This window comes from Haemaphysalis longicornis, unplaced genomic scaffold, assembly GCF_048455015.1.
Source record: "Haemaphysalis longicornis isolate Haplotype H1 unplaced genomic scaffold, Haemaphysalis longicornis Haplotype H1 scaffold_7, whole genome shotgun sequence".
In the NCBI taxonomy this organism is placed as follows: Eukaryota; Metazoa; Arthropoda; class Arachnida; order Ixodida; family Ixodidae; genus Haemaphysalis; species Haemaphysalis longicornis.
Window position 1 is genome coordinate 64,260,801 of NW_027526422.1, and position 20,635 is coordinate 64,281,435.

General features: G+C 47.5%; 1 protein-coding gene across 2 annotated transcripts in view; it reads left to right on the top strand.

The window, feature by feature from the left end:
* Cpr (Cytochrome P450 reductase) overlaps positions 1-19,693 on the top strand; it is a 28,932-nt gene extending 9,239 nt beyond the window's left edge. For both annotated transcript variants that reach the window (XM_077677581.1, XM_077677579.1), the window contains exons 2-13: positions 1,772-1,979; positions 3,374-3,557; positions 5,057-5,206; positions 8,217-8,341; positions 9,784-9,972; positions 10,338-10,451; positions 12,504-12,622; positions 13,243-13,424; positions 14,068-14,217; positions 14,597-14,861; positions 16,065-16,296; positions 16,471-19,693. In XM_077677581.1, coding sequence (XP_077533707.1) covers positions 1,777-1,979; positions 3,374-3,557; positions 5,057-5,206; positions 8,217-8,341; positions 9,784-9,972; positions 10,338-10,451; positions 12,504-12,622; positions 13,243-13,424; positions 14,068-14,217; positions 14,597-14,861; positions 16,065-16,296; positions 16,471-16,615 — 2,058 coding nt within the window. In that variant the 5' untranslated portion in view covers positions 1,772-1,776 and the 3' untranslated portion in view covers positions 16,616-19,693. The remainder of the gene's footprint in view (positions 1-1,771; positions 1,980-3,373; positions 3,558-5,056; positions 5,207-8,216; positions 8,342-9,783; positions 9,973-10,337; positions 10,452-12,503; positions 12,623-13,242; positions 13,425-14,067; positions 14,218-14,596; positions 14,862-16,064; positions 16,297-16,470) is intronic.
* The last annotated feature ends 942 nt before the right edge of the window (positions 19,694-20,635 follow it).

Sequence of the window (20,635 nt, forward strand, 5' to 3'; positions counted from 1 at the left end):
ACACGGGAACAAAGTGTGGAAAATTGTTTTTAAAACAAAAGCAAAATTTAAGAAAATTGCCGCAGCTTGCACTAAGCGGTGCAAGGCTGGAGATGGAGAAACAGCAGAGCTGGTGGCCCTTCTCCCTTTGGGGGGGCACAGCTGTTGCACCTCCAATTTAATTCTAAACCTGCTGCTGAAAGTTCTTCATGACTGACAGGCCCGCGTCGTTTTGTTCGCAGCCTTTCACATCTCTCCCAAAGTGGGCCGCATTAGCACACGCTGGCCAAGTCCAAAGCAAATGCCGCGCTAGAACGCAAAGGAAATACTGTGCACCCAGAATGCGATGATAGCTCAATCGGATAGATGCCGGTTTTATAATGTGAGGAACTCAAGTTCGATTTAACCACAGAAAGCTTTTTTCTTTCTTTCTTTCCATTTGGCTGCAAATGTACCCCTCGGCCCTTCAGGGTGGCCCAGTGGCTAGTTTTGCTGGATTACTGTCGCAAAGGTCCCAAGTTCGATTCCCGGTACCGCCGTAACCACATTCTTTTCTTGAGGCTTCGAGGTTTTTTGGTGCGACGAACTGACAAGGCTCGCCCAAACTGCTCTACTGTTAAAATTCCTTGTAGAGACGAAACCATATTGAGGCATTGCATGTATTCATGGACTTCATGCGTGAGGGCTTTGCCAGAAATCTCACGGTGCCTATTGTTTGAACTTAAAAACCAGAAATGTGAAATTCAAGTGAGAAAGCATACGGTTTCAACTTGGAGAACAAATGTTGTGGTGCGCTGACAAAACGCCGTGGCTGAAAACGCAGCTCTGCATTCGCTTAAGGTCTGAGCCTAACTCCTTTGGAGGCAGGCTTTGTGCGTTGTTGAAGAGGTAACTGTCTTTGACGGGGAAAAATGGGGTTGCTGCGGTGCTGTGACCTCCGTGGGCCCTCCGTGGGCAGCTCTATCTAGAGCTGCCGTACTTCCTTTTTTCAAGTCTTGACCCTGGTGCCTCGTGACACATGGGACAAGGAAAGACTAGACGTACAGCACACAGGGCATTCCGAAGAACGTGCTTCAGCATGTGCGTACAGTGGCTGCAACTCAGGTAGCTGGAGTGTCAACCTAGCACTGAGATACATGACACGTGTTAGCTCCAGGATAATTTCATTTATGACTCCAGTATCTTTTTTTCTTTTTCTTCTTCTTTTTTCTCTTGGGGGTCTGGCTGGCAGTGTGCCCTGTATTGTCCAAGTTCGGCATGTCGGGAGCAGCTTGCCGCTGCGAGAAACACAATTACGGCAAACTCGCCGGGCTTGGTTTCTTTTTCGCCTCCGCATTTTCAAATGCCGTGGGTAATGGTTTCCAAACGCCGTGCATTCAGGGCCATGGTTGCAATTACATTTGCAAATTAAATGCGGCTGCTAGCATGCACTCCCGCGTGTTTACGTCGGTTTGACGTCCCACCTTTGGTCATTCTCGCGCGGCAGAGTTGCGGAAACAAAGGAGCGCGAGACATGTTTTTCAGTTGTCATTACACCTAGCAAGCTGCCACTGAACGCCCAACCTTGTGATTTCAGGGACGTGGTTTGGGCCACGGGAATTTTGAGGGTAGATGAGTCTCGAGTGGTGCTCAAGGGGAAGGGGGGGGGGTGAAGGTTGTGCCGTCCTAATGACTACTAACAATAATAGTTATCAAGATTCAGGGGTTGCTTATTTAGATGGCGCCAGGCGAGTGGCTTATCTAGCGGCAGCAGGAAGGGTGGCCCGTGCAGCGTGCCGTGTTGTGGTCGCAGGAACCATGGAAGGAAGCAGCCAGGACATCCCTCTGACGGTGGAGACCGCGTCGCTGGGAACCAGCCAGGAGGAAGAGGCGCCCATGTTCGGCGTCCTGGATGTGCTCATCCTGCTGGGGCTGCTGGGCTTTGCGGTGTACTGGCTCTTCCTCAGGCGCAAGAAGGCACCCACCTTTGACCCGGCCGCCATCAAAACGTTCTCCATCGAGTGAGCATTGTCTGTTTGTGCTCCTGATTCCTTGATAGCCTGCCTCTTATTAAGGGGGGGGCACATGGGTCTGTGGGGCCAAAAAATTGCCCAAAAGAGCATTTTCTAGGTACAGTAAAAGCTCATTAATTCGAACTTGAAGGCGACCATAAAATTGTTCGAATTAGCAGGAGGGCGCTAGAATTAACGGACGTCGTGCCACACTGCGCAGACGGAACACAAAAAGCCACCTCTGGACTCGTTATTGCAAAAAAGGCGCTACTACACATTTGTGGCAGATGATTTCATAAATTATGTTCACGGAGCTCGAACAGCGAACGAAATTAATTGCTCAGTCCGCTGCAGAAGCGAAAAAAGCTGTCACCACTACGTGGCATGCATGCGCTACAGTATTTTTTTTTCTGTTTTATTGTTTTGCATGTCTAGTAAGTTTGGTTTGGTTTGGATTAGCAACACATTGTAAATCCTCTGGGCTGACTTCTTCTGCGAGGAGTGATGGAAACCAGGGGATCACCGTTCGAATTAACCGTTCCGGATACTGACTCATTCGAATTATCAGTTTTCACCCATTGAAATATACAGGGCCATGCCGGGACCACGGCGTCAGTTCGAATTAACGAGCTTATACTGTATCACTTTTTCCTTAGTTTGCACGTTTTTTCCTCTGAAAATTTGGTACTTGAACAGTACCAGGTGCTTATAAAAGCTGTACAGGTCTGATTTCGATAAAAAAAATTTTTTCGTAATTTTCTTCTTTTTCTCCACGAGCGATATTGAAGCAATAGGAAATACTTGAGAGGTACATCCCAGCATGTAGAACTGCTAGAAAGACATTTTGCAGCATAAAGCTGAATGTTTAAGCTACCAATGTGTGTTTCAGTAAAGTAGCATTATTTTTAATTGGTTATCAGGAGTACTCCAAACCTAGAAGTTCGAATTGACGTAAACTTTTATGTGATTGCAAAACAAAACAAAAAACTGCTTCCCACATTTCACTCTGCACAACTTGTGGTACCTATTCATGCCTTGCTGGTAATTTTTCGTTGATTATTTGGTTTTTTTTTTTTTGTTCTCAAGAACAATGAAGATTTCTAATTATCCGGAAAATAAGTGCCTCACATCAAAACTATTTAGATATTTGAAATCAGCTAAAAAAAAAACTGAATAAGCCCATAAAGTCTCATGAAGTCTCATGAAGGGGACACCATAAAGTCCCATAAAGTCTCATGAAGGGGACACCACTGTGCCCCCTTAAACCGTAAGCTCCTTTTGTTCTTGGTGGCGTGGCGTTTTGTTGTGAAGAGTAGTGTCAGTGTTTCATAAGAGAGGTCGTCTCTGCATTGGTCTCTACATATTTTTAGTGCTGTAACAGTTCTGCTTGTACGCTCTTTCAGGACAAACATACAGAAAACTGACAACACCAGTTTCATTGGCAAAATGAAAGCGACTGGTCGCAACATCGTCATCTTCTACGGGTCCCAGACTGGCACGGCGGAAGAATTTGCAGCCCGCCTGGCAAAGGAGGCCAACAGGTTTGGCCTCAAGGCCATGGTGGCTGACCCTGAAGAATGCGAAATGGTGAGGACACTGTTTTATTCCTGATGCAGGAGGGACCACCCAAAACTATGTAATTTCATTAAATTTTTTTTTCTTCCCCTGTGACATCCCCCTCTTCAAGTCTGCTTGTGTGGTTTGTGGAAGCAGCGGCCTTTATAAAAAGTGTACTCTAAAGTCTGAGTGTTTAGTGCGCATCCACAAGAGACGGTGCCCAAAGGCCGTCTCTAAAGGCACGTGGCTTTTAAAGGCTGCAGGCTTTGACGTTTAATTGTTCGAGTGCACATGAGGAAAGATCTTGCTTTCCTTTTCCCCTCGACGTTATCTCACAATGGTTTTATGTATCTTCCAAATTGTGTAAGATTCATCGGAGACGGCCGTGACTGTCTAGCGTTGCACCCTATACATAACACATACGCGCCCTGGGTGCGTGCCCTGTTTGCGGCAGCTGATTGCTGGAAACACCACACATGGGCAGCCGGGCTAGTGTTTGCTCAGCCGAGTGTAACTTCCTCCACATTGTGTGCTGGCCGCCTTAAGGGGGCAGTTTGTTGCCGCTTGTTTCTCTTTTGACGTCTGGTCGAGAGCTTGTGCAACCTGGTCTGCACTGTGCAACGCCTTCTGCTGTCTCTGAGGGTGGGTGCTGGGAAAAGGAAAAGTGCACTTGACTCGTGTGACGTGCATGTTCGGATTGCGCGGGGATGACGTGGTTGCTGGCGCTTTCCCAAGCGTTGCCCCCCCCCCCCTGGTTGCCCCATCCGTGCCTGCCTGATTGATGCCAATGAGCCGTAATTGAATAAAGTAGATCCGCCTGCGTGGTTGCTGGCTTTGATAGGCTACTGCAGTAGTTCTGGTTACCGCTCCCCTGTTTGCGTCGGTTAATCGAAGTGTTGTTGTGGGAGGCTCATTTAATCCCAATTGTTAGGATTTCTGCCAAAGCGACCTCGTGCTCTACATTTGTTTACTGGAAATAAAGCACTGTTTTTAAGTACTGCGAAGGCCCATGTTTGCAGAATGGGCTGTGCAGTTGTTGTGCACAGATTGTTAATGATTGCTGCAGTGCAGTGTTAACCATGCACACATTCAGTATAAGTTGGTCCATGCATTGCTGAAAATGCTTTGCTGTGCCAAGGGTACCAACTGAAATATAAATTAAATGGTATGTGGAATGTGATAAATTTTATCACCGGCCTACGGGGCATTGTTTGCTATGTGGGCAGGGCATAGGAACCTGAGCATGTAAAAATCTGTTCTTGCTTCGAGCAGAAGCATGCAGTGCGATTGTAGTGATACCTTTTTGTGATTCTCTGCATTTGGCAGGAGATCTGTTTCTGGCTGGTTGTCAAATATCTTGCTGCTTGCACGATTCAGCGGCCACTGCTCTTCATTCAGCCCACTCCCGCCCCATTACTGGTGCCGCTTGTTAAAAACTTGTGTGCCTCTGTTGGCAGTGTGGTGGAAAACTGGGTATGAATGGCCTTGTGCAATTTTCTTGGGGGCGGCCTGTGTTCGTGGCTGTGCAGGAAGACCTGACCAAGCTGCCGGAGATCAGCAATTCCATGGCCATCTTTTGCATGGCCACGTACGGCGAAGGAGACCCCACTGACAATGCTCAAGACTTCTACCAGTGGCTGCAGGACGGTAGTGTGGACCTGCCCGGCGTCAATTACGCGGTGAGTGGTCATGTGTGTGGTGTGTTGGGCCACAGTAGATTCACAACCATTTGTAAGTAGACTTAAAAAGAAAGTTTCCATTGTTATTCAGAAGCTTCAATTTCTTCACTCAGTGGCAGTATCGCTTGCAGCAAAGGTTGTTCAAGGGGTTCCTATGCTTGAATTTGCTGCATTCAAGTCCACACCAAGGGTGCCTCAAAATAAAGTGTGCCATCCTGTTGTGAGGAGCACTTAGCGCTGCTGCAGTTCCTTTCCAGTGCCGGTGTGTACGACGCGTACTAGGGGCTACACCATTTTTCAAGGGAATGCAGAACTATAAAAAAAGGGTGGAGGGTGGTAGGAAGAAAGAGAGAAGTGCGAAGGGAGGGGCGGTAGCAATGCACAGGATGTTGTTGCTATGTGCCAGCATCATTGGTCACTGTCGGGGTTTGTTTTCGTGGGAGTGTGGGAGGTGAATGTGCTCCTTTGAGAGCATTGCGAAGGAAACAAGCTGAGCACGGAAAACAAGGGAGGGGGGGGCGCGCGTCAACTGTTTCACCGAGGTTTCCTCATAAGCCGCATCATCTTCCGCCCTGTTGGCCTGTCTGTTCTACCTCCCATTTCTGCGCTTCTGTTTTTTCCCCCTTGGCTTTCTCCGACAGCTTTAGTGGCAGCTGCAGAGCTTCCAGGAAGTGCGTGCAGCTGGAGGCGCAAATACGCACGTGCCTTCGAGCCCCAATGGCGTAGGCTGCCCACTTTGCGGCTTGTGTGTCCGGTGTTGTCATTGTCGTTACCACTGTCGTCATTTTTGTGAATGAATTCTGTTTTTTCATCTTACAAACAGTTAAGGGAGAAGGGAACTTTAAGGGCACAATAGCAAAACGGAACATTGAAGGAAGACAGAGCCACACCAAAACTCTTAAGTCAGCCGCTGGCTTGTTTACACCTAAATTTTGTGTGAGGTTTACATTTTAAGATCCGCTTAAAAATCCTATATAAAAAGGAAGGAACATTTATTGTAGGTTACAAATCAACTTTGCCCGTAATTTTATCAGAAAACCAGGGACTAAGTACATAGCTAAGCTTTCTTGGCTAGAGTCTGTTGGCCTGAGGGCGACCACTTTATGGGGCCCCAGAAAGAAGAGCAGGGGACGAAGTTGGCCCAGTGCCAGGGAAATAAGAGGTGCTTCACGAGAACCTTCCCCCCACCTTTTGCCTGCATGTTACGGGTGCTTCTGGGCAAGTCTGTCCCTGCCCAGGTAGGAATGAAGCCAGTGCATGTTTGCGGTGGTTGATGGCAAGCACTCAGTGCGATTCTGAACTAGCTGTGGAGAATTGATTTTGCATGTGTTTTAGCGAAGCCTTTCCCGTTATCAACGAGGCATTATTTGTGGGGTTCACATTTGTCGCAAGTGTGCACCAGCATTGTCGGGTGCATCATCGAGGGAAAACCAGCCATAGGTAGGCGCGTTGCGTAACACTTCTGTGTGGGAAAGCTAGCCAGCGGGTTCGAAGGAGTGTCACGATCTCCACAGATATCTGAGTTCATTGAAACTTTGAATTATTCCGAAGTACTTGGAGTTTCCGAGTAGTGCTACTGAATTTAGAGCAGACTTAGATATTGTTAGTTTTGACCTACAAATGTTTCAAATAGTATTCGCATGTAGTAATCGGCTTTTGTCTGTGCAGCTTGAGTGCGAAGTTGTGTAATCTTCGGTGCCACACCATTCCACCCACGTTTTTGATTAGTTAGGCACTGAATACCGGCTTACTGTATTCTTATTTGTGTTCTATAATATTAAGAACCAAAGAGTGCAACTACTCCGATGCTGTAATTTTAGCTTCCCTCACTCCAAAAATTGGCCATGTAAAATTTTATGTTCGACAGCACCAATACTTTGGTCAAATCAAGGGCTAAATAATTTTCTTGTAACAACTGCTATGTTTCCATGGCTTTGTTGCCGTATTCACTTCCTAAGCTCTGATGCCGTACTGTGATGTTATTGTGATGCAAGTTCGAGTACAAATGAGCAGATCCGACCAGTACATTCAAAGCTACTGGAAGGAACAGTGGGTTTCAAAGTTCAGCAATGCAAGCAAAAAGGATCATTTAGAGGACTTTATAATAGAACAGCCCAGTAAGTATTCATGAAGAGACTAATACTTGGTAGTTATTTTCTTTAGAACTAGTTAATTTTAAAACTATAGTTCGTATGCAACATCGATGTTGCTATATTTTTTCCCCCCCTTTTTTTTTACTCTGGAGACCTTTTAATCTGGCAATTTCAGTCGTATCTTGCCTACGAAATTTCTGGCCATAATGACAGGTGTATGGGCACCATAGGATAAGGGTGCTCTCTGCTGTCACTGAAACGAAATGCTCAGATTCTCAGAAAAGCACTTTGTATTGGCGAAGGTGGGTGCAAAGCCATTCTCAGGCAGTTAGCCAGGACTTCCGTAAGCGAGGACTGTTTTTATTTGATTTCCATTTAATAGGCCACAAGGTTAAAGAAGTACTGACACCAAAGTTTGATTTCTAAAGGCTGATATGATTTACTCCGTGACGATGCCAAGATGCCTTTCTGCAATTAGGGGCATCAAACGTCGCGCTTGGATAAGTCAGTTTTATTATTGAAAAATGACGTGGCTCAACTGGCCACTCTGGGATGGCAGACTAGCTTAGATGTGACACAGAAGCTCCTCTCTGGTCATACTTGGAGTGCTGATTGAGTGCTGATTGATTGATGAGGGAACTGCAAGCAGTGTCTCTTGTTGCTTGACCTTAGTCTTTCCATCCAAAAATGACGAACAACTTGCTTGTTGGTGGCAATCTAGCCATTTCATGCCTGTCCCTTCCCTACGCGAAATTGCATCTTGTCTTGCATTGCCCAAAGCCGTTCGTGCAGTTTACGTGGAAGTGCCTGGAGTTGGCCCGGATTTGGGCTAACACTGTGGGGATGCATGCTGCACCTGCAAATAACAAGTTTCAAGCAGGTTCTGCTGCTCCAATGCTGCCGACTTGTCCTCGCAGGTTTTTGCTCTGGGCAACAAGACCTACGAGCACTTCAACGCCATGGGCAAGTACGTTGACAAGCGCATGGAGGAGCTCGGGGCCACCCGTGTCTTTGAACTCGGTCTTGGCGACGACGACGCAAAGTGAGTGCTCCACTCTTGAGGGCTGCAAGAGCGATGCCCCTTTGGTGGTAGCATACTAAGAAAGGAAAACTGGGTCTGGATTCCAGCCAGACCTGGTGTTCGGCTTTTTCGGGCCCAAATAGGCTGTTGATGATGAAGTGAACAACTGCTGCTGGTTTATTTAAGGGGGGACGTGGCAAGTAAAATGACTTTTTTATTTATGGACCAAATTGAATCAAATTATGAGTATTTATGCAGCTATTCATTCTAATAAAAATACTGAAATCAGATTAAAGATACCTTCTATAGTTTTTAAGTTAGAAGACTAATTACCTGAATCTTGCAATCAGCATAATTAACTAATTAGGCAAGAAGTCAACTAGAGTTTTACGTCAGTGTGATCAGAAATGTCTACTCTGTGCAAGGAAGCTATTAGCTTATTGCATTATATCATTTAGGCATAAAGAAAGAACAAGAAAAGTTTCACCTTCCTTTCGAAATCAGAAATAGTCTCATGTCAAAAAGAAAGTGAAACTTCTGTCTTTCTTTTTGGATACTTAAAGAAAATAAAGCAATAATCAAATAGCTTCCTAGCACAGAATGTACCTTCCTGGTGATGCTGACACAAAAATCTTGTTGAGTTCTTGCCTAATTAGTTAATTAATCTTGTGACAGCTCTGTGAAGGTAATTAGTCTGGTAACTCGAAAAGTATAGAAGATAATTTTAAACTGATTGAAGTTTTGTTATAAGGTTAGTTAACTACATAAAATTCCCCAATTTGACTAAATTTGGTCCATAATTAACAAAAATAGTTTTACTTGCCACGTCCCCCCTTAAATTCAGTCACCCTTCATGCTTCTCTCATTTGAAACTTCTTTGGAAACTTAAGTCGTGACCTGTCTCTTAGGATGTTTTTTCGTGGGTAGAGATAAACAAATGCAGGCTGGTCACTCGCTCAAGCATTGCATGGAGTGCATTTGCCGTGCACGATTGGCAACTTATCCTTGCTACTCTTCAGTGTACAGCCATACCTGGCATCTAGCAAATAACCATAACATGGAAGCAGCAATTTTTTTTTGTTTGGTTAATTATATTTCGAGGTATTTGTTCGGCCTCAATACTCCATAGTTTTCATGCCAAGGCAGCTGTGTTGGCCTACCACGCCACTTGATCGCGCACACACTCCTCAAGCCTGTTGCTTGGCTCATCAATGCAGTTCCATCTCTCTTTTTTTTTTTTTGCCATTTATTTAAACATGTACTATTGCGTATTTCTCTGCAATAGTGGACAGGTCAGCTGCGGCAGGGCTGTTATCTGTGGTTCTGAGACTTCTGATGATAGCTAGAGTGGAATTTTTTTGGCTGTGGGTGCCACCACAAGGTGTGCACCTCCTAGAAGTGACAAAGCGTGTCCTGTGCCTGCCTGTGTGCCAATGGTGCCCCTTGCGACCCCCACTGTGCAGCATTGAGGAGGACTTTGTGACGTGGAAGGAGCGCTTCTGGAACGCGGTGTGCGAGAACTTCCACCTGGAGATCTCTGGGGAGGACATCAACTTGCGCCAGTACCAGCTCATTGTGCACACCGACCTGCCCGACGAGAAGGTCTTCCACGGCGAGATCTCGCGCCTCAACTCCTACTCCACCCAGAAGATGCAAGTGCACTCCTCTTCCATGCCAGTCTCTTTTACCTGGGGCTTGATTGAAAGGACGGTGGGAATAAGCTGCCGTAGTTTGAAAGATGGCAATATTTTGGAAGTTCTCAGTTCTTTGAGCTCACCTAACACGTAGCAAGTTTGTCGCTTATCGAACAACTAAATAGAAAAAAAAAAAATGTAGATAATTTCTGAAACCAGAACCAGGCAAAGTGTCAATTTCCAGTGCGCCTGCTTATTGTGGCAGTACTTTGGTGTATGTGTCCAAAAAGCTGCATTGTACGACGTGAGAGCTCTTGCAGAGTCCTAGAACACTGCCAAGGTGCAGCTGTTCACCCGGGGGCGATGCTTGCCTCTCCTGGCAGGCCCTTTGATGCCAAGAACCCGTTCCTGGCACCTGTGCGAGTCCACAAGGAGCTGTACAAGGCCTCCCGTTCGTGCATGCACATTGAGATCAGCATCGCTGGCTCAAAGATCAGGTGAGGGGGACCTGCTGGCAGTTGCGCTTTTGAGTAGTTGCCGACACTGGTGGGGACCACACGTGCCTCCTCCTGCCGTTCTTTTGTGTGCACTGTTGGGGTTCGCCGCCCAAACACGCCGATGGGGCCTGCCACCTTGATGACAAGCGTGTGCTGCATATGCACATTGCAGTGAGTGAGAAGGGTTTACACTAGGGGTGTGCGAATATTCGAAACTTCGAATATTCGATTCGAATTTTTTGGTATTCGATTCGATTCGAACGACACTTTTATTGTTCGAAATATTCGAACCACCAAAAACTAAAAAAAAAAAAAATTCAGACCGTGTCTCAGCAGCAAAGTCGCAAAGCATTTACACGGCGAACGGTACGTGCTTTCGCAGACTGTATCGGTGTTTATTCGTAGTTACAGTGGACTCTCGATGATACGATTCTGGGGGTGCAAATTTCGGCTGTTACAAACGGACCTGCGCGGCCCGGCGGAAAATACGAACGAGCCGGCGAGGCACCCGACTGCCAAACGAGCAAGTGACGGCTCTCGCTCTCCTGTTTGTCACTCTTTCTCCAGAAACGGCCGGGCTGTTGTTTTCTGCTCGCGAAAACGCTCTGCGCACGTCCAACGCGCGCTGACACCGCCGCGAAACCGCCCCTACGCTCCGCGCAGCACGGCCGGCGGCGTCAACATGGCGTCGGCTCCAGCCGCGAAGTGGCGCGGGCGCTCGAGCGACCGCTTCTAACCGCTCTTTAAAATGCGGCTCAAGGGAGACACGAAGTTGCTTGTGCGGTAAAGGAGTTGATAATGCATGCGAAAACGGTACTATAAAACATCATCCGCGCCGCTAGTGAAAGCGCCCATAAAATATTTGCCGGGGTGCTAAGCCTAACCATCTCCGGCGGAGCCAAGCCGGCTGTCTCGATCTCATCGCAAGTTGTCAGGCTCCTCCATTCTGTCGCGCGCGTCGTGCGTTATTTTCTCACCGAGGTAGGCGCTACAGCGGGCGCGAAATCGTTGATGCGGGCGTAAAAATACGGCGCTCGCAGAGCCGAGGCGAGCGAATCGCGTGCAAAAACGCACCATGCGGTTCAGGCTTGACTGTTGCGGTGGTTGCGGCGCGTAGCGAGCTTGGGCACAGCAAGTGAGTAGACGAGCGCGAAGCTTTACGTGCTCCAGAAAGGACTGCTTTGCGACATGGGGGTTAGAAAAAAGCAGAAAAAAATCACGAATTTCTTCACGCGAAAGTAAGAAAAGAAATAAACGAAAACTTTTTTCTGCGCTCAATTTTTTTGGTCTGTGTTGGTTCATACGAATTTAGGATGATACGAATATGTTTCGCGGTCCTGCGAGATTAGTATCACCGGGTTTACTGTATCAGCGCGCAGAAATGTGCACGGGCTCGGGCATGCCAGCCACTAGTGTCTCAAGTGAGCGGCTGTTTTCGGTATCTGGTGGAGTCGTGACGAGCAGGAGGTTGTCACTGCTCCCAGAACATGTCGAGCAGTTAACCTTTCTCCATGTTAACATTTAAGTGAATGCAGACCTTAACCTGTTGAATGCAATGGTATTGTGTAATTCCTAATTTCACTTTGTGTGATTTGTTGTGCAATAAAGTTGCAGTTTTTGTGTCTCTAGATGGTGAAAACTTTAATTTTACAAAAAACAATAAATATTCGTATTCGAAAAATATTCGAAAAATATTCGATTCGATTCGAACTTTGTTTTTATTATTCGAATTCGCTTCGAAATTAAAAAATTGATATTCGCACACCCCTAGTTTACACCTTGTGTGTGCCTAGTAACTGAAGGCATTAACTTCTGTGGTGGCTGCTACCAATTCTGGCGTATATTTTCTTAAGGTTTTGTGACTGCAGCACGAATGCTCACTCTTCTAGCCATAGCTGCTGTCTGTAATGTTTTGGCTTGCTCTCGCGTTCATTAAATGCCAGCATGCCAGCACGAGCCATAGCCTGCATGGCATCAATAACCTCGTCCAGGACTTGCTCGGGTGGTGTCGACATAAACGGGGCATGCCTTCTCCTTGTTCTTCCCTTGAAGGTACGATGCCGGTGACCACGTGGCTGTGTATCCGATGAATGACATTGCCATCGTGGAGAAACTGGGACGAATGCTCAAGGTGGACTTGGACACCGTCATCACGCTCAAGAATCTGGATGGTGAGGGGTTGTTTTCATGCACCGCCTTTGGGGGGAGTAGTGACACTGGTGCGTTGTCTAACTCGCTCATAGCTCTTACAAACAGCACTGGCCTTTTAACATAGCAGATTTTGTAGGCCTGCCTGGTGTTTATAAACAAGGGGGGTAAACTGTAGGCACTTTCCTCCCAGTGCCTACATTTGAGAAGGCACCAACAGCGAAGCTATTGTGTGTTATTGCAAGGAGCATACCATCATTTTTGTTGTGTTGTTTTGCTGTTGTGGAGTCCCTTTGTGATGTCGAGCTGTGGAATAGGTTTATAGCTGTGAAAATAAAAACAGCATTTGGCCTATTAGAAAGGACTTGTGAGTGGTGTAATTGTTGAGAAATTCTAGCCTGGAAGCTTTTGTGCACAGCTTTATTGTGAGTTGGCTTTGTTTGCCAGCTTGGCCAAAAAACAGGCTGTGGTGTTCACGTGCATCAAGTATTGCTTGTGCTTGTACCTGCTCCAGCTTTTGCGTTGGTTACCTGTAAGAGAAGTGAGTTTTGCTGGAAGTTGCAGCTTAGTGCTGGGGCTGGGTGATTAAGTTCTCCCAATTATGGGCATTTGTGTGACCTTGGTTTTTACTCCTGCCTTCCAGAGGACAGCTCCAAGAAGCACCCGTTCCCGTGTCCGTGCAGCTACAGGACAGCACTGCTGTACTACGTGGACATCACCACTCCTCCCAGGACTCACGTCCTGAAGGAGATCTCGGAGTACGCCACCGACGAAGAGGAGAAAAAGAAGCTCAAGCTCATGAGCTCTTCCTCTGACGAGGGCAAGGTGGGCGTCCATTGGTGCCACTGTGTCCGATTTATCCATCTGTAGGAATGCGTCTGACCTTTACTGTTTTAAAAAAAGCACGAGTGCTCTGTGCACAAGTGCTAAGACGTTTTCTTCCCCCCTTGTGGGGCACCACTAATCAGATGTGTTTGGTAAACCCTGCTAAAATGCAGCCTTGCGCATGGAGATGGTGGGTAAGGAATTAATCGACCAGATTTAGGGGAAATCCCCAAGGTGGAGTAAGTTTCTGTGAAGGAAAGTTTGACATCCACCTAAATGCAGCCATACGGCTACACAGGAAAGCTATACAGCTTTCTCAGAAACTTCGCAGTTTTTTTCTTTTGGGTCCTGGTCCTGGTTAGCTCAGTTGGTAGAGCTACTGCTCCGGTTAAGCAGTGGTCCCGGGTTCGAATCCTGGACCAGGACGAATTTTTCTTCAACTGCGAAGTTTCTGAGAAAGCTGTATAGCTTTCCTTTGTAGCCGTATGGCTGCATTTAGGTGGATGTCAAACTTTCCTTCACATGGGTAAGGAATTGCAGGTTTCAAAGTAACGCACTCAGGTGTGCTACCAAAGGGGCTGTGTGTGTGTTTCAGAGTGAGGCAATTCCCCCCCTTTCCTCCCTCCTTCCTCCTTATTCGCAGAGCCTGTACAAGCAATGGGTGCTGAACGACTGCCGCAGCGTGGTGCACATCCTGGAGGACCTGCCGTCGGCCCGGCCCCCGCTGGACCACCTGCTCGAGCTCATGCCCAGGCTGCAGTCCCGCTACTACTCCATCTCCTCCTCGCCCAAGGCAAGCCCAAGGGGCACTGCAGGGGGGCACTTCTGCCGCTTGGCACACTCTTGCACAAGCCTCCTCTTGCACAAGCCTCCACTTTGTCATGGCATTGGGGCTGTGCATGCAGGTTTGATGACTAGAGAATTTAGAATAATGGGAAAGGGCTTTGGCCCTGAGATGCTCCACTGTGGAGCCCTCCCCATTGCTGCATCATGTGAACCGTGACTTCTGCAGCAACTGGCAGCTGTTGTGATGAGTCCTGAGCGAGAGGCGTAGCTGAAATGTCGCAGGTGGGAGGAAATGTACAATAGTGTTGTTTAGTCTTGTTTAGTGGGGCTTGCTTGTGGCGAGGGTTCTTCTGGTGAAGAGGAGGTGGCTGCCCCCCTTGGCGCAGGTGTACCCGGACAGCATCCACCTGACGGCGGTGAAGGTCGAGTACGAGACGCCGACCAAGCGCATCAACCACGGCGTGGCCACGGGCTGGCTGGCCCTGAAGAAGCCCGACAACGGCACCCAGCCCCAGCTGCCCATCTTTGTGCGCCGCTCGCAGTTCAAGCTGCCCTCGCGGCCGCAGGTGCCCATCGTCATGGTCGGCCCCGGCACGGGCCTGGCGCCCTTCCGCGGCTTCATCCAGGAGCGGGACTTCCTGCGCAAGGAAGGTGGGTGGGGGTGCCAGGGGGACGCTTGGATGATGCCTGCAGTCTTGGATGACTATGGGGCTGTGCGGGTGGGGAGGCTCTCTAATCTAATCGCATTACAAACACTAAAAAAAGAACTCTGGTTTCAAATGCTGTACTTAATACTGAATATATTACAACTGTATTGTATTTTTGAAGACTTGTGGTGCCATCTACTCTTGGGTCATAATGTGTGGCCAGTTGCACAGCAATCCCACTTTTCCTATTTTGATGCGATCCGAATATTTGAAGCATACCCAGGTATTGTGCCAAAGCCTTAATGCTCTAAGGTACTCAATATCAAAATTTTACATTGAACGCAGTCATCCCTCATTAGTTCGACCCTGTCTAGACCACTAAACTCTGGCTGAATTAACCTGAACTTGATGATTCATCTGCAGTGGAACTACACATGCGCACTCAACTAAACATCTCAGCTGAAAAGGCTCAATAATTGCATGACGGAAAGCAACACCACAGAAAATTGCGTAAAGAATAACACAGCAAAGGTTTTGTAGCTTAATTAAACTTGCGCAGTGTTAGCTGGTTAGAGATTGAATAAAGTGCAACTGATCGCTGATCAGAGGCACATGCTGTGCTATGTCAAAGCGAAGCTTACTCTGGGATTGTTTTATCACCAGCCAGTCATTGTGCTGAGGCTGCCTTTTCTTTATTTGATAATGCTGTTTCTATTTATTTCCCCACCAGGAACCAGACTTGGTGTCCAATCTCGTCTGGAGCCGTAAACATGGCCAGCCTTTTTCATGCTTTTTTTTAATTTTGCTTTGCGCAGTGCTGCTTATTCTGCTTGACAAACTGTTTATCCTTACCGATACTGCAAAAAGTAACTATCAAGCTATGAGATAGGCCTATGTATTAACAGTGGGTGTACAGCAACGAGCTTTGATCTTAAGTTTCTCTCTCTCAAAATCAGTTGAACATATCCTTCTTTTTTTCTGTATTCTCTTGCAAGCCAAATATTTCTGCATTTCTTTTTATACCTAGCCATCAGGCCACTTAAAAAGCATTTGCAAACATTTTTAGCTCGACGGTGTGTGTTTTGGTTCAGGCTAGTGTTTTGCGCACCCTTGCCATTGCTGTGTGCATCGTCTCGCGAGACTGCATGTTGGCAGCTTGGTTGGAGGCGCACGTGGCTCTTGCTGACCTGGCCTCCCCCTTACCCAGGCAAGCCCATCGGGGAGGCGGTGCTGTACTTCGGCTGCCGCAAGAAGTCTGAGGACTACCTGTACCAGGAGGAGCTGGAGGAGTACCTGGCCAACGGCACCCTGACCAAGCTGTACCTGGCCTTTTCGCGTGACCAGCCGCACAAGGTCTACGTCACCCACCTGCTGCGGCAGAACAAGGACGAGGTCTGGGACCTCATTGGCCAGAAGAACGGCCACTTCTACATCTGCGGGTGAGCGCCCTGTTCTGCTGTGTCAGCGGTGGCCGCCATGAATAAACCCGGGGGTTTCTTTGTTTCCCCCTAATGAAAAACGTGCATGCGATACGTGAGGCTGAAGGAAGAGAGCATTGTCTGTGTCGTGTAGCTGGCTCACTGTTTCCTCCCTCCCCCTTTTTCCTATTGCAGTGATGCGCGTAACATGGCGCATGATGTGCACAAGATCCTACTAGAGATATTCCGCGAGAACGGCAAGATGTCGGAAGAGGAGGCCGCCTCGTACCTCAAACGCATGGAGTCGCAGCGCCGCTACTCGGCCGACGTCTGGAGTTGATGCCGTGGCCCAGAGACCTTAGCAAGTCATTGCCGTGCGGCGGCTCTGGTGGTGGTGGGGAGTGTACGGGCCGGTGTTCCCGACTTGCGCGGCCCGCCGGCCACCCAGAGACTGCTCCTGCCGCCGCGTCGGGGCATCGCCAGGGGTGCCGTGCAGCGGAGGAACCCTCTAGTGACTGCGGCTGCGGCCTCGCGTCGCCCTCCCCCTCCTCACAAGTGGCTTAGTGGCATTGGTAGTCAGTTTGCGAGCGGGGCTGGCAGCCGCCTGTCCGACCACGGCTCCCGCCACGGCTCCTTCCCCAGTGCACGGAGGGAACAACCCACCCCGGTTTCACGCACATTCCCGGTCCCACGCTGGTCGTGTCTCATTGTCGTGGCAGAGTGTGGCGTCTGTTTTTCTCGCTCCCTCAGCGTGGCAGCTTGTTCTTTCCTGCCTCTTTTTTTTCCGCTGCCACTTCATGTGCGCTTGGTGATTGGTGAGGCGGCCTTTTGTCAAACCCCTTGTCTGTTGTTCTTATGTGTATGACTCAGCAAAGCCAGGCCTTTTGTTTCGATTGTCGCGTAATACTGACCAGATTTTATGACTCCCGGTTGGCGTGTAGAGCCAAACTTGTGTGGAAAATAATGCCTGGACTTGGGTGTTAAAGCTGCACCAAGTAGTTGCGCCCTGATAGTATTATGCATGAACTTAATGCCTGACAATTCGTGGGAGTCTGTGTTTTTTTGTTATTGTTGTACTGGTCGATCAAAACTGCAGAGTTTCGGGAGGTAGGTTGTAAAACGCCAGAACAAAGGAGTGTGTTGAGCTTTTTGTATCAATAAGCGTCGTAGCATTTCTTAGCCTTACCATTGATGGTAATGAATGTACGTTAACCCGGATGCCAGGACTAACTGCTTGTAAACAAAAAGATGCACTGTGGCTCCACACTTTTTACAATGTGCTTTGCCTTTTTTTTTTTCTTTGCTGTGCTTCTGTGTCTTCTTACAAGACGTCTATTTATGTGGCAATGCTGGCTGATATTTTTGGCTTTTTTGCTGAGTCACCAGTTGTATACTGCACCTGACGTTTTTAACAATTTTTTTTCTTCCTTACACAAGCCTTGAAGCACAGCTGGGTGTCATTCCATTGCTGTTTGGCTTTGTGGGGCCTGATGTGTTCCTGTTAAATGTGTGTGGCACGTGTCGGTATGCACCCTAGAATTTGTTTTTACTGAAGCCACAATGCTTACCAGGAAACGGCGTATACTTTGCTGTTACTACTTCATATTTGCTTTCTACTTGTTATCTACCTTTGTTGCCCCGTAACATGCTTGGGAGGTAGCCTCGGCAGAACTTTTGATCCCTGACAGTGACATTAGGAGTCTAACATAGAGGTAACTAATGCAACACCATGTGGTGTCGTGTTTTTCGTGACTCTACAATGCATCAGGAATGGTGATAATTGTTGTATGCTGGATTGTAGCTTAGATTTTACACATTTCTGCACACCCATGAGAGGCAACATTTCGCAGTGAAGTGTGGTGTTTACCTGTATCGCCTATGGACTGCTTGTAACTATGAAACTGCTTCGACAGGGGCACGGACGCTTCAGCGACAAGGCGTCTGTAGTAGAAAAACCTGTCGTGTGTCCGTACCACACTGCGATCTTCGAGAGAGGGTTTTATGTGAAACTGCGGTGTTCTCTGATATGTGCGTCTGTTTATTGTGTTTACCTGTTAACGAACCTATTAACGCCTGTTTTATTTTACTGTTCATTTTAAGCGCTGTCTCCTCCCATTCTCTAATAGACTGGTGCATTGTTCTGGAAGGCACTGCAAGAAATGGTTGGCGCGTGCAGCCTTCTTCAGGCTGCTGTCTACGCAAGACTAGACGACTCAATTGTGTGCCTAGCTCCTTTTTCACATGTGCACAATTCTGTTGTAATATTTATTTCACTGCAGTGCAGGTATTTGAATTGTGTGTTGGAGAATGTGGAGTCACCAGTTGGCTGCTTTCGGCGAATTGGGCATTTTTTAGGGCACCTGTGGTGCGCGTTGAAGTTTCTGCAGCTCTGATGCGAAGTGCGCTTTGGTGTTGCTCCACTGAAAACACATATCGCGGTGTTTGAACCTCGTATCTCCAATCTTTCGCCGTTGTATCTGCTCATTCCGAGATGGCTGTCGTGCTCACACTTGAACAATTTAGGCAAGTTTGGAGACATGCGGAGTATTTCGTAGGCAAGTTTTTAACTTGTTCTCATCTTTTAGGGCACCTGTGGTGCACGTTGAAGTTTCTGCAGCTCGCTTTGGTGTTGCTCCACTGAAAACTCATATCGCGGTGTTTGAACCTCGTGGTATCTCCAATCTTTCGCCGTTGTATCTGCTCATTCCGAGATGGCTGTCGTGCTCACACTTAACCAATTTAGGCAAGTTTGGAGACATGCGGAGTATTTCGAAGGCAAGTTTTTAACTTCGTTTCAAGAACAAAAAAAAAAAAAAATCTGCCAGAGCTACGAGCAGCATTTTAGTGCGACGAGAATATTTTGTACGTGCACGTGCATATCAATGCCGTACTAATATGGTGAGTGTGGAGGTGTATCACGCTGTTGAACATCTATCTGTACAATTTTTCAAATAGACGAGGCTGAGTGTAATAAACTGGCTGCATTCACTCCCAAGTGCCTTCAAAACTTCGAATGGATGCATGTGGCTAGCTTGTTGCCAGCGGCAAGCTCTTGAAGTGTGCCTCACACCCTAACTCTCATTCGCGCAAGTGTGTGCCGAATAACATTGACGGAGCGGTGCACGTCTTCTGGTGCACGTAATTGTTGTTGCCAAACGTTTTGGCTCCTAGAAGTGAGGCATTTTTTAGAGATGTATTTTTGTACCCACATTGTTTTTCTTCCCCACCCCCCCTGAAGACCTTGGATGGCTTCGAGCAACCTACCTGTTGTGTTGTGTTTGGTCTTTCATGCTGACGCGGCAATATTAAATTTTTTTGAATTTTATATTTGCTATCATGTACAAAATGTTTTTAGGGAGAAATATATTTTAAATTTGGTCTGGTACATTGTTTAAATAAAGCCTGTGCTTCCATTTGTGCTTGTGTTTTGTTTTCCATTCGTTTGTGACCACCACGTAAGTGGAGTAGTTCTCATTGGTAGTTACGCAAGTTTAGTTGCTTTTCTGCACTGTCGATGTAGTGATGCTAAAATGGCCATTCTGATTGTTGCGAGTAGGGATGAATCTGAGATATTTGGCACGTTTGGGAGGGGTCAGTTTTACCAAATTTGGCTTCTATTTCACAAAATGCGCACATCAATACCCTATGTGGAAGACTACATTTTGATATCCTGCAGGTCAGTGGCATAAGGAGTTTGAGTATCTGTACAGTACACATTATCCCTCTATGGCCTGTTATTTTTCACAAATATATATACCAGCCGCAGTAGTATTAGCGTCACTAGAATTGTGTGCGCATTGCTATCAATGAGCAACTGAAGAGTGCACTACTACTTGTGTGCTACAAAGCTGGCCAACATCATCCCCCACACATTTCTGGGCATCCAGTGACTTCTGGGGCGGTATTCTCGTAACTGTCCCTTTTGAAAACGTCCCTTTTGCGTCCCTTTCATCGTGACGTACTTCCGGTTAAGCAGTGGGCCTTTGATTCAAATACCGTAACTGTTCTTGCAAACGCAATTTAAACAACTGAAACCGTATCAGAGTACCTTTTATGTGTTTGTTGTTCCGCAAGCGAACCAACAATAAGGCGACAAAAAATCGTCTGCTCCAAATCGTCTGCTCCGTGTAGCCACGGCTCTTAGCTCCACCGTGCTTGCATGGCGTCACATCCGGGTGTTCGCTTTTAGCCAATCAGGGCTCGCTCAAAAGGGACATTTTTGAAAGGGACACAAAAGGGACAAAACACGGGAATACCGCCCCTGTTCTAGTGTGCCACTGCCATGGAGCCCTGTGCAATAACTGTATGGTGCTCCTTGGCCATAGGTTAAAAAAACAAAGTAAAGCCTGTTTGCATGCTT